At 44.0% G+C, this 13054-nt stretch overlaps 1 protein-coding gene across 11 annotated transcripts in view; it reads left to right on the top strand.

Annotated features, from left to right (window-relative positions):
- Positions 1 to 1404, top strand: part of sorcs2 (sortilin-related VPS10 domain containing receptor 2) — a 244054-nt gene extending 242650 nt beyond the window's left edge. For 2 of the 11 annotated variants that reach the window (XM_079491683.1, XM_079491690.1), the window contains 2 exons: positions 386 to 540; positions 1096 to 1404. In XM_079491683.1, coding sequence (XP_079347809.1) covers positions 386 to 540; positions 1096 to 1160 — 220 coding nt within the window. In that variant the 3' untranslated portion in view covers positions 1161 to 1404. Of the gene's footprint in view, positions 1 to 340; positions 654 to 1095 lie in introns of all 11 variants that reach the window. The other 9 variants (XM_079491682.1, XM_079491686.1, XM_079491691.1 and 6 more) reach the window with 5 other exon arrangements.
- The last annotated feature ends 11650 nt before the right edge of the window (positions 1405 to 13054 follow it).

Genomic DNA, 13054 nt, shown 5'->3' with positions numbered 1-13054 from the left:
GTAATTCCTTGTCTCTCATCACCTAACGCCCGATAGCACTTCCCTGCATCCCAACCACCAAGCCAAGTGTATAAGTGTATATATAACCAAGTGTATATCCTATATCGTGTAGCCTATATAGTATACTTATAGCCTATATGTCTTGCATGGTAATAATTAATTAATCAATCAATTGAAACCTTGTGATAATTGTGTAATTCCATGTCTCTTGTCACCTAAACACCCAGGCAGCACTTCCCCGCATCCCAACCACCAAAAGCCGCACAAAATGTCACTCAAATATAACATGCGATCATCTGCGTAAAGGCCCATGTATCTCACAAAGCAACAATTCCCACAGTCCTTGGCTTAGGACTGAGGATGCCTATCCGCCGCTGTTTTTCAGGAAGCTGCCGGGCGGTGGCCGCAGCGTGTACGCCCAGATGCACAACACGGAGAAGGAGCAGGAGATGACGAGCCCCGTCAGCCACAGCGAGGACACGCAGCACATCATCCAGGGCGAGGAGTTCATCGACGACGACCTGGACTCGCAGACGCTAGGTAACGCAGGAGGTAGCCCCACCTTCCGTTCCCTCATAAGGACTACTACCACTAACCACTGCTACTAAACAACCCCCAGGCTTCACTAACCAACCCTGCTAACACGTGTCAAGGTACTGGAGGAGTTTCTGTATTTCAATGCTTTGCTCTTTCTGATATCTGCAATGTAGTCAATCTTAGTAAATAATGGTATGTTTTGGAAATGCTAATTATTGAACACGTGTTTATAGTAAACTTCCAATATAATCTTGGAGCTTTGTAAATCTAATCTAAGGCTTTGTAAATTGAATGTTTTTGCATGAATTTAGAATTGACAATTATGTGTATTATAATTCCGTTCCCTGCACACGTTCCCTGTCATTACATTTTGACTAAATTAACTGTAGATTTAGTCGACTAAAATCTTATGATATTTAGTCCCTAAAAGTAGACTAACACTAAAACATTCCAGGTGACTAAAACTAAATGAAAACTATTCAAGAGACTGACTAAATTTGCTTGTCAAAATCAACACTGACATCGTATATCTGTTCTTTCTAACCCTTGGTGTCACAGGCAACCATTCGGGCGTGGTGCTGAGCGTCAACTCCAGAGACCTGCACAGCTACCTGACCAGCTGATGGTCGTCACGCTGACGCTAACGAGCTAGCCTATAGCCTAGCCCATACTAGCCTGCCATAGGCTAATGAGCAACAGGGAACTCCGACTCTGCCTTCCTCCTCTCCACCCCCATGCCCCAACAACATGCCAGGGAGGAGAGGGGCCACCTTCCCCTCCCTCTCCTCTCTCCTCTCTTCTCCTCCACTAGAAACTCTTTTTCCAACCACTAGAACTCTTCTAGCTAAAGGAACTGGGGAATCCCTGCGGCACAGGATCAGGGGGGGGGGGGGGGGGTGGGGGGGCTGTCGTAGCACATGCAGGACACTGGGGCTGCTGTACCGAGCGCTGGAGACTTGGACCGCAGCAGCATAGGAGAGTTTAAGAGGTCGTCGGCTGGGGGGGGGGGGGGGGGGGGGGTCTCGTGGTAGCCTGGAAACCAGACAAATCTGCCACTGGAAAGAAAGAAAAAAATCCCTGGGGGGTTGGTCTGGCACTCCTCAGTTTTGAATTACATGTCACTCACCCCCAAAGTTGTGGGCAACCAATCAAGAGCCCGCTATTCAAAGTGAGACTTTTTTTTTTGCTGTGACGTTGGAATTTTGTTTGTAAACCGACCCCCTTGGAAATAAATCTATCACACCGAAGTTCCAGACTAATATCTGCGCAGTGATGTTAGTCTGGCAATGCCAGGCTAGTCTCGCTGGCTCTCACCGGGCTGTGCAGGCTTTGCCAGCTTGGCGTGGTTGGTGACTGCAGCGCTGGAACAGCAGGCTGATGTGGTGACTGCCGTGCTTCTGGTACTGGTGGCTACTATAGTACTAGGCTGCATGGAGTAGCCCTGGACTGGGATATAGGTATGATGGCGCGAGGCAGCCCAAGGGAGAGGTTTTGTCGTTTTTTTGGCACTGCGACCTCGGGCAGCTAGGTACCCTGTGGGGTCATGGGCCAGAGCTGGCTCAGGATAAACAGGAATGACTGACCCGTGGGCCTCAAGCTCCCGGGAACCAATGCTGCTGCTGGGCAGAGATCATCTCCAGGGTCCATATTTATCAAACATTGCACAGCCTTGCATATGAAATGGATGCATGAAGACAAGTACACCTGGGTTTTTTTATCAGCTGAGAAATCGGTGTGGAATTCACTCAAATTTATTTAACTCCCACAATTAACCCATTAGCAGTGGTGTAAAGTAACACATTTACTTTAACAAAGTATGCACATTTACTTAAGTACCGTGCTTAAGTACAATTTTGATGTATTTGTACTTTACTTGAGTATTTCCAATTTCCAGTACTTTTACTTCTACTCCACTACATCTCAGAGGCAAATATTGTACATTAAACACGTACATTTCAGCCATTTGATAATAGCCGATCTACAAGCTCACAATGCGACGCATTGTGACCTTGTAGACCTGCTATTTTCAAAAGATGTTTAAACATTAGACAACTTGAAATGGGACATTCTGCATAGTGAGTACTTTCTACTTGTGGCACTTAAAGGTGTAGTGAAATGTTTTTCACACTTTTAGACCACATCCGTGGTCATCATATGAGCATACCTAACAATGGATGCCAAAAAAATGGGTACATTTTCATTTTTGTGTATTTTTATATCAAAAGTCCATACAAATTGAATTTGAATTACTTCCTGAAAACAAAAACGTACTGTGTGATGACGTGTCGAGGCCCACATCGATAAAAGCCAATAAAAATGAAGCTCACCCGTTTGATTCCCCATATCTGCGGGTCCGTCCAACACAGCTGCTCCTGATTACAGAAATCCTCCGTTTTTATTCCCATTCAAGATAACATCCAGACGGTGTATTACTCTCTTTAAACTTAATCATCACGCTAAAATATGTATCTGAAAACATTATAGGGTAGAAATAAGCCACATAGCAGTAAACTGGTACAGCTGGCCGACTATCTGACTTGTAAACAAACACACTCCATGCGTCCTGCGTGGAGCGACGCTCTGATTGGTTCAGAAACTTCAGAGCCAGCGTTTCACGCTGAAACTTCAAAATAAAATGCCCACCGTTTCCGTTTCACTACACCTTTAAATACATTTTGATGCCAATACTTTTTTACTTTTACTCATTTTGAATTCCGAACTTTTACTTGTAATGAAGTAGTTCTACATTGCAGTATTAGTTTGGTACTTTTACTTAGGTAAAACAATTGAGTACTTTTTTCACCATTAGTAACACATATACATTTCCAAGTCTAGGTTCAAGTGAATGTACCGTATAGGTTACATCTCTCAGGCAATGGCTGAGACAACAGTATAACCTAATAGACTTTTGTTGAAGTAGCAGACAAATATATTGTTGTGGCATACATCAGAGAGAAAATGAAAAAGGGAGTGGGTGAAATGGGTTCTTGCTGTAAATATATGTACGCTATAGCGTGGGCTCAGAGAAAAGCTTTGAGGAACAAATAAAAGTGCAGCTACAGTGTGTTCATACAGCGGGGCTTAGAACAGCTTACAGTCTAAGGCCCTCAGTTATCAATGGAGTGTAAAGTCTGCCTTAAATCCGAGAGTGGGTTTTGGTGTGCGCTCACGTCGGCGCGGCATTTATGAGTTCATCGTAAATAGCTGATCCTCCTGGCGTAAATTTGGTCGCAGCTTTGATAAATGTCACGGTTGAAACCGTCATTTAAATAACACACCCTTAAATATTCTAGAAACGTCCCGATTTTACGGCATGAACAACCAGAATCCGACCAAACAAATGTGTTGAAATCCAATAAGAAAAGAGATTCCCCCTCTCGCCTCACTTGCCTGTCATGTCCACGCACGCACCTATGCAAGTGTTGCACAGAAATTAAGTAATTTTACATGAAAAGTAATGCTACTTTTGCAATGTAGTTACACAAAAATAGTGAAAAAACCTCACTATAGATTTTTCAGTCATTTGTCTGGAGAATCATTTTGTGTTTAAAATATTGTGAAAAATCGTATCGTGAACCTCATATCGTGATACGTATCGTATCATGAGTTGAGTGTATTGTTACATGCCTAATGCATGTCCATGAAAATATTTAAACAGCAGCGCCCGCCACAGTCCCGACTCTCGAAAATGATCTTGTATAAGCACTCAGCCTATCTGATCCCAGATCTGCCATTTATCTGAATGACTGTTAAAGGCATGCACTTATTTAAATGATAAAGCCTCTAACGTCTGCCCTATGCCATTGCAAATAGGTAAGCTATGCTCGTCATTGTCACTTGGAAATAAAATAGGGGTGCACGTCCATTTATGCCAAAAGAATATTCACCCTGTGATAAATATTTATAGGCATCTGATGTCACTCTTCGCTCCCGTGGTCCACATCATCTCGCACATATGCACTCGCATATGTTTTAACAGAGCCAATAAAGCACTGTTTGATTGAGCATCTAACCTTGTAACAAAACAACATCTTGTATTGTTTTTAATTGCGAGATTTTAATTGCTTGTACAGTTGGAAATCTCCTACCACTTTCATATGACACATCGGTCATCGGTTTAACTATGAAACCTTGCGTTTTTGTCACGTTATGTCACACTCAATGTTGTCACTCAATGACACGTTGGGAACCACTGGTTTATACTACAGAAAATTGGCGCAGACAAAGCCAACGACAGCTCCCGACCTAACGTGAGTTTTAGCGTAGGGTACGTCCAAGTTCAAAGTCACGCTGGAATGATAATTCCAGCGTGATAATAATACTGTAGTTTCTCCTCTCTGGTCTGCTGTATCTCTCTGCACGCTTAATATGTGGTGTGTCATGTCTCAGAGGCATAATTCCTTTAGCCAAAACACTCACAGGATGAAGCATTTGCTGTGTTCCGCTAAATCAGACCTGTGATCTACGGTAGATGTTCAACCTGCCATGCACACAAATCCACACGTGTTGTTTTTTTTCAAACATTTGTCTACATTTACATTTCCCCTCAACCTAATCTTAAACCCCCATGCCATTACGAAACTGCAGTGTAATCTAATTGGGGGACACCAGTTTTGCCACCGTGTATGTCAGCCTGCTCTTCCAGTCCTGCAGTCACCACGCCAGCCGACGGAAAGGAAGTAGGGACCAATGCCATGTCTGTGCTGCACCTTATAGATGTTTTCTACTTCTGTTGTTGTGTTGTTTGACTCGGACAGTCTCCATCTCAGCGATTAAAAAAAACAAGCTTGTATATAAATGAATAAACCTTCTAGAAAAACATGCACGTTTGTTTATTGCTGATGTGACACCCTACAGCAGGCTATACAGTACTGTAAGTATGTAGGACTAGTAGCATGCCAAAGTTTGTGCTATTGCCATTGGGAATGCATTGGGCGTTTAACTTAAATAACTCAGAAACTACAAAACATTTCAAAGTAAAAAGTTCCAGCATGTGTCTCCACAGAAAGCTGAATTATAAAAAGTGTGAATGGAGTTTCTAGGTGAATGAATTTTTGACGTGCCACTATCTGCCATTAGACATTTCTCAAATTTAAAGCACTATATTTCTAAAACTATGAAACATGCCAAAGTTATAATTTTTTTCGGACGGCTTACTGATCTACAAAGTCACTGATCTACTTGCTATCTGCCACAACACAGTCTGCTGTTCCCTTTGAGTACAACATTGATACAAAAAATAAAATAACAGGAGATTTGTCTATTGTTTCTTTTGCTGTTGTTATGTTCGAATGTTTATGAACCACAATGGAAACAAGTCTCTGGATCTTCTGTCATTATCTATTCGGCCTTTTAAGAACAGCATGCACAGTGGCTCACTGGGTACAGAGCCTGCCTGGGAATCAGGAGGCTGCAGGTTCAAGTCCTGGCTCTGACATAGTGTCCCAAAATCATGAAAATAGGACAAAATATATTAGTATGTTTTTTCATGATTTTCATCTTTTTTTCAAATAGTCCAAAATCACGAAAAACGACATGCTATAGTAAGCCGTCCGGAAAAAAATTATAACTTTGGCATGCTACTAGTCCTACATACTTACACCTAGAATCCCCATTCAAACCTATTTACAGTATATCTACCCTAGAACAAATACATTGTGAAAATCATTCATCGCATTAGTATGTAGTACTTACTTACTTATCGTTGCTGTCGGGAGGAAACCTATTCCTAACTCCATTTGTGAGGTTTTTGATTTCTTTGCATAAATCAGTGCTATTGAACACCCTGTGTTGTTTCGAAAATATTGAACCAATGGAAAGTAGTCATAATCGCTTTGGACAAAACCTCTTAACTCCATTGGACCCTCAAACTGTCTGCTAAAGCAACTAACTCCACCACCGCTCCCCCTCTCATGCAAGTAATTGACAATATAGAAACTCACAACACCAACTTTGATGAGGCAGTATTACTTTGTTTTGAAAACATAAGGTTTTCTTAATTTCCTGAAAAATTAACAGTTTGGAGTTAAGAGGTTTCTTCCCGACAGCAGAGTTATCCTCTTCGTCCCGGTTGGGGCATAAGGCCGCAAATATACACTGCCACTGAATCCTGTCTCGTCCTTTGACCTGTGCTCCTTCGTCCCAGGTAAGACCCATCTCCTAAGTTCAGCTCCATCATCACTGTCCTCCTTCGCAAGGAGTTCTTTGGTCTGCCTCTTTCTTTTCCCATATTTCTTTTCAAACCCCCCCCATGACAAATACTCTCCTATTAACGCAGTGATGCGTTGAAAAAGGCTACAAGTATAGGCTACAATTACAGTTGGGTGCCACCGATATTGTCCCTTATCATTTGACCCATTTAGGCCTGACCTCAAAATTATAAAAAATCCTTCTAAATCCTCCAGTTTTCTGAAATAAATATTTTCACGATTTTTCAAAAATAGCAGACCTACAAGCTCGTAGCGCGCCACTCGGTGGCGCGCTATGAGCTTGTAGATCTGCTATTTTTCAATAGCTAAATTATAACAATGTTTTAAACACCAAAAGGGGTTCCCGCCCAAAATGGGTTAACTGTCCTTTTGCGCAGATCACGCAAACCTCAGCAAAAGGAAAAGGACAATATCGATGGCCTCCAACTGTATGCAGCAGCACCAACAATACACAAATAATGATGTTGAGCATTATAATGTCTTCTGCATTACCATGTATTTCTATTAACTTAATAGTTAATATAATAATCCATCGACGGTGACGCTTGACGTAACATCAAAGTAACCCGCAACTGCATCTCGTAAGGTGTCTCCACACCAAACAGTCTTGTTCAGACTATAGTCAAAGAGTATTTAAAACTGTCAGATTGCAAACTGCTAGCATTTTTAATCAGCAAAAATAATAATAAAAAAGCCACATCCATTGTCAAGCAAGAGTGTAATAGCACAGCATAACTTATCTATGGTGGAGGAATGTCAATCTTTCAGTTACAGTAGACTGACAGACGTTCTTGCTCTCATGTCACGGTGGGAGAAAAGAAAATCCCTTATAGACTCGCAATTTACTCTGAGCTAAAGCCCCTAGCTTTTTCCCCTGGGGGGGGGGAAATAAATCAAATCCTAGCACTTCCATCTGACTACGGTTACCTTGGTGGTGACAAGCCGTGACTGTGTGGCAGCACATGACCACTGTGCAAGACAGCCACCTCGTTAGTTGTATATTTATTTATTTCCAACAGCCGGTGGATTCTAGTGCCTGTGAACGTGTACCATGCATGTCAATCGGTGAACATTCAGCCAAAATTGCCGCTCTACAAGCTCGCAACGTGTCACAAGTTATGAGTTTATAAATCAGCTAATGTCACTTCTGTCGTCGAAGTGTACGGCATAATGATTTCATGGAGAAAAATGGAATCAAAGAGGTAGAACCGTAGAAGCGCACACCAAGAGTGGGGAGGTGCTGACCACGGGACCATTTGTACTGACATGTTGCATTCTGATGTTGTTCTTATATATATTTGTCTCCATATTTTGGTACAAATTTGCCAGCAACCAATCAACCAATCTGGGTGTTGGCCAGAGTGAGGACACTCCCTAATTATTGGACTTTTGTCCCAACCTCTATAAATGTGAGCATCTCTACCTCCCTTGTTATACCCTGAAGAAGACAACCTGTTTGTCGAAACGTTGGTAAAATAAAATAAATGTTGGCATCGGGACTACGAGTTTGTGCGACCTCTCCTTTCCTTTTAAATGGAGAAAAATGGAAAAAGAAAGAGATGTAGGGAAAAGGAGGGAGGCAGAAGACAGGAAAGAATGGGACAGGGGAGTTGAATGAGGGCGGTGTGTGTGGTGTGTGCACATGGGTCTGCACTGTTTGCATGCCTGTTCTCAAGTTCACGGCTATGTGCCAACAAGTGTTTACAATATTCACTAGAGTGCATTATTTGAGCTATAGGCCGAGAGCATCTTTCTTTTTGCTTCATGACAGCTTTGAATGGATTAGTTTGGGTTTGTGTGTGTGTGTGTGTGTGTGTGTGTGTGTGTGTGTGTGTGTGTGTGTGTGTGTGTGTGTGTGTGTGTGTGTGTGTGTGTGTGTGTGTGTGTGTGTGTGTGTGTGTGTGTGTGTGTGTGTGTGTGTGTGTGTGTGTGTGCGTGCGTGCGTGCGTGCGTGCGTGCGTGCGTGCGTGCGTGCGTGCGTGCGTGCGTGCGTGCGTGCGTGCGTGCGTGCGTGCGTGCGTGCGTGCGTGCGTGCCTCAGACAGGTGGCGCTCTCCAAAGTTCAACACTTGTCCTCTCATGTCCACATTCAACAGAAAGGTCTGTGTGAGATGAATGACAAAACAGTGAGCCTAGTGCGAAAATGGTTTGAACTCAACTCACACAGCACCCGCGACATCATTTTTCATCCACAGTGGGAGGGAGGGCTGGGAGTCCCAAATGTGGAATGGATCTATACCAGCATGGTGATTTCTCACCTCCTAAAAATGTTGAACAACGACGACAAGGATGTTAGGGAGCTGGCTCGATCCTCCCTGTTCCTGGACCTAAGGAGACGTAAGGTCCCACTGGCCAGGGAGTTAGAGCCACACTTTCTTGACTTCCGGAGGAAACCCAGCTGGAAACTGGACACCCGTTCCACTGGCTTTGGGGTTTGGTCGGACTGGCCAGACCTAAATTACCTCTTTGTCCGCACTGGAGTGTCCCTGGAGTGGGTGCGGTCTGACTCAGAGACTGTGAGGGTCTCCGAGGACATTATAACTGACCCCCTCACCCAGGTCAGGGCAACGGTCACCTATGCTGGACACAGTCACCTGCTAACAGCTACAGGTGCCAGACGAGTCCTCATGGATGTACACCAACACCAACAACACTGGACTGGACTAAAACTTCAAGGGCAGCTTGCATGTCTTCCCTATGCTGATCACTCCATCTCACACGCATTCATTAAGAACACTGCACTCAATGAGGACATTATCACATTCACAGTTAAGGCCAGACTACAAGTCCTTCCCACCAGACTCAATCTGTCCATCTGGTTCCCCACCACTCAGGTCCCTCATTGCTTGCACCACACCACAGAACAGATCACTGAAACACTGTCACACATCTTGAATGGAAGCTATGCATACAAAGGAATGTACATAGCATGCCATGATAGAATAGTATTATTACAATTATTATTATATTCCATCCATGTTCCAACTCTGTGATAACTCAGATACCTTTACATCTCAACTAATACACCAGATATTGTTGTGGTTGATGAAGAGTCCAGAGAAGTGTCTGTATTAGAGATAGCCTGCACCTTTGACCACAGCCTAGAGGAAGCCTTTATGACCAAGGTCATAAAATACCTACCAAAAAGGAGGCAAAAAGGCTTCTATAATTGGCAGCCGTCATATATGGCGGAGACGCTGTTACTTATACCTAGAGTACTGAGTGACATGCCATGACTTTGCAGATGTAACTTTAATGCACCTATAATATTTGTGTCCTTGTATGCATATAATTTGTGTGCGTGTGTGCGTGTGTGCGTGCGTGCGTGCGTGCGTGCGTGCGTGCGTGCGTGCGTGCGTGCTTGCGTGCGTATACTGTACAGTGCCTGTGTATACCCACTAGAGTGTCTTACCTGAGTTCAGCTCAGGCAAGACTGAGAGCAGCTGAGAACAGTGCTGCAGTATCTTTCCTTTTGCATTTACCTTTCCCTATGATCTCCTCTCTGCACTGCCCCCCTGTCTCTCCGGTACTAAATCAGCCTGTGTTTTGTTGTTTTGGATGACAGCTATATGCCCAGTCAGAGGCTGATGGCCCGAGGGGGAGTTGGCACTGGGAGGTGTTCGCACTCAGCTCTGGTTGCCTTTGCACTTTCATAGTCAGCCATCCACCCACCTGCATGCATTGACTGTGTTTGTGGCTAAAACATAATCCTCTGTTGAATATGCCGCCACGGGCACAGAGTCATGTATAACCCATTTTGACCAGATTCTAAAAATGTCTTCTATATCCTGACAGTTTTCTGAAAAAGCTATGTTTCTATGTCAGTGGTTCTTCGATTTTTCAAAAAATAGCAGACCTACAAGCTCGTAGCGCGCCACTCGGTGGCGCGCTATGAGCTTGTAGATCTGCTATTTTTCAATAGCTAAAGCATAACATAATGGTAACACCAAAAGGGGTTCCCGCCCAAAATGGGATAAACAGTAGTGTTGTTCCAGACTGCAAAACTGATCAATGATCACACAAAGAAATATGCATATAGGCTCTGCTCAAATACAGACGCACGTATACCTTCTGCACACACACGCTCATAATGTGCCTTCTCAGAATGTGCTTAAAGATCCCACATTCAACCTTAATTGCCTTTGAATGTATGAGGTGGCTTTGGCTGTGTGCTTTAAAGCAGCGATCACACACACACACACACACCGTGAGCAAACAACATATGTGTGAATGTTCCACGGCTGTGTGCATGCGCAATATAAATAACAGGATTAAAAACAACGATTCTGAGTGCTTCCGGGTCGTAAGATGGAGTAGACGCGCTTTGCCACGCCGAAGCTCCCAAACTTTTCTAAATTACTATATAAGCCTCATTTTTATACACTCAGACTGTCCAGACTGCATTGATTTGTTTCCTTACATATTTGCGTTTTTGTTTCTGGCTGAACGAGCCAAAATGTCTACAAGAAGTAAGGATAGGAAGGAAGACTCTGTAGCTGCCACCGAAATGGCTACTGTTGCTAAGCTAATTGAGGAGATGAAAGCTTCCCTTACTCTCGAGTTCAGAACCTGCTTTTCCTCGCTTGAGTCCAAACTCGACAACCTTCAGATAACCGTTGCTGACCAGGGTCAGCGTCTGACCTCATTGGAAGACGGCTTAAACCATTATAGCGACAAGCTGGAGGAGGTTGAAGCCAGATGTGCGGCAATGGAGGAGAGCTATACTAAGCTAAAGTCCAAAATGATAGATTTGTCCTCGCGTAGCCGTAGAAATAACATAAGAATTATTGGGCTCGATGAATCGATCCAAAGTGACCAGCCCACTGACTTCTTTGCGGAGGTTCTGGTGGAAATTTTGGGCAAAGACGTCCTTCCTACACCGCCTGAATTGGATCGCTGTCACCGAGCGCTGACCGCTAAGCCAACCCGCGGATCCAGGCCTAGGGCAGTGATTGCCCGTCTACTCCGCTACAGAATAAAAGAGGCTATAATCCGGGAGGCTCGTAAAAAGAGAGGACATCTGTCCTACAAAGGCAAACCGGTCCTTATCTTCGAGGACTACCCCCCTGAGGTCATGGAACAACGTTTTTCCTATCGAGATGCCATGGGCGCTTTGTACCAGCAAGGATTCAGGCCCTCGCTCCTCTACCCGTCGCGGCTCTTTATCCAGACCAAGGACGGCAAAAGAAAGCTTCTTGCATCACCTAAGGACGCTGCGGACTTCTTGAAGGCCTACTACAAAGACGCCGCAGCCTCGGTGTCGCCGGCGAGGGAGGTCGAGGCGGACGTCGAGGCGGACACCGTGGCGGACACCGAGGCGGACACCGAGGCCGACGCTGAATGATGGTAGTATCCTTACTGTGGTTAGCTTATTGCTAACGCTCGAACGTCATGTCTACCTCTTCGTTTAATTAAAGATTTCGGTTCATATGTGCGAGACTGTGAAGCTGGGTTATACCCGAACACTTAGGTATCTAATTTTGTTTATATGCCCCTTTTTTAATTTATGATGACTCCGGTTTTTGCATCTGTTTTCATACTAGTAGGCGAGGCGCTGCCTCTCGTTTTTCCTTTATTTGTATTTTCTTTGGAAGGGGGACAAAAAAGAAGAAGAAAAAAAAACTTCACATGTTCTGTGCTTTGGGCGATACTGTAAGGTTTTATTAATCTCTAGATGACTATGCGTGGTTTTGTTGAATGCCGAGACGTTTTTGTTCATGTTTTATGTAACTGGGGGGGTTTAGTTTTTATTATTAGCAATGTTGTTAGACGCTCTGGCTGGCTGCGTGACGTCATCGCCCGGTCGCGTCGTTACCAACCATTGAACTCTGAACTCACTATGCTGACGGACGAACTGTTGTTTAGCGCCCCTTGTGGCCTGGCAGAGTAATCGCACCCCCCTTTTTTTTCTTATTATTATTTCTTTTTTCTGGATGTAGTGCCTCCCTGGGCTGGGAGGAGGTATTGCCCATACAGACCTGGAATTTTTGGACAGGACTGATTTTGCCATGCCATTGTTGGTGGTAGTGATGATGTTCTTTTTGGTGGATTTGATGCTTACTTGATCTTTCTGTTTACATTCAATTGAATATAACATTGTGTGCAGTGTGGATGTGTTTGTGTGTGCGTTTATTTGTGTAACATGTGCGTGCATGTATGTATGTATGCGTGTGTGTGTATGCATGTATCTATGTGTATGTATATTTTTCATTATTATTCTCACTCTTCTTGAAATAATTGTGCAATGCGGGCATGTGTGTGTGTATGCATATGCGTGTGTGCGTATGTGTATGCACATGCACAGAAATA

This window comes from Electrona antarctica, assembly GCF_951216825.1.
Source record: "Electrona antarctica genome assembly, chromosome: 21".
In the NCBI taxonomy this organism is placed as follows: domain Eukaryota; kingdom Metazoa; phylum Chordata; class Actinopteri; order Myctophiformes; family Myctophidae; genus Electrona; species Electrona antarctica.
Note: the sequence above shows the minus strand (reverse complement) of the source record. Positions and strands in the feature narration are given on the sequence as shown.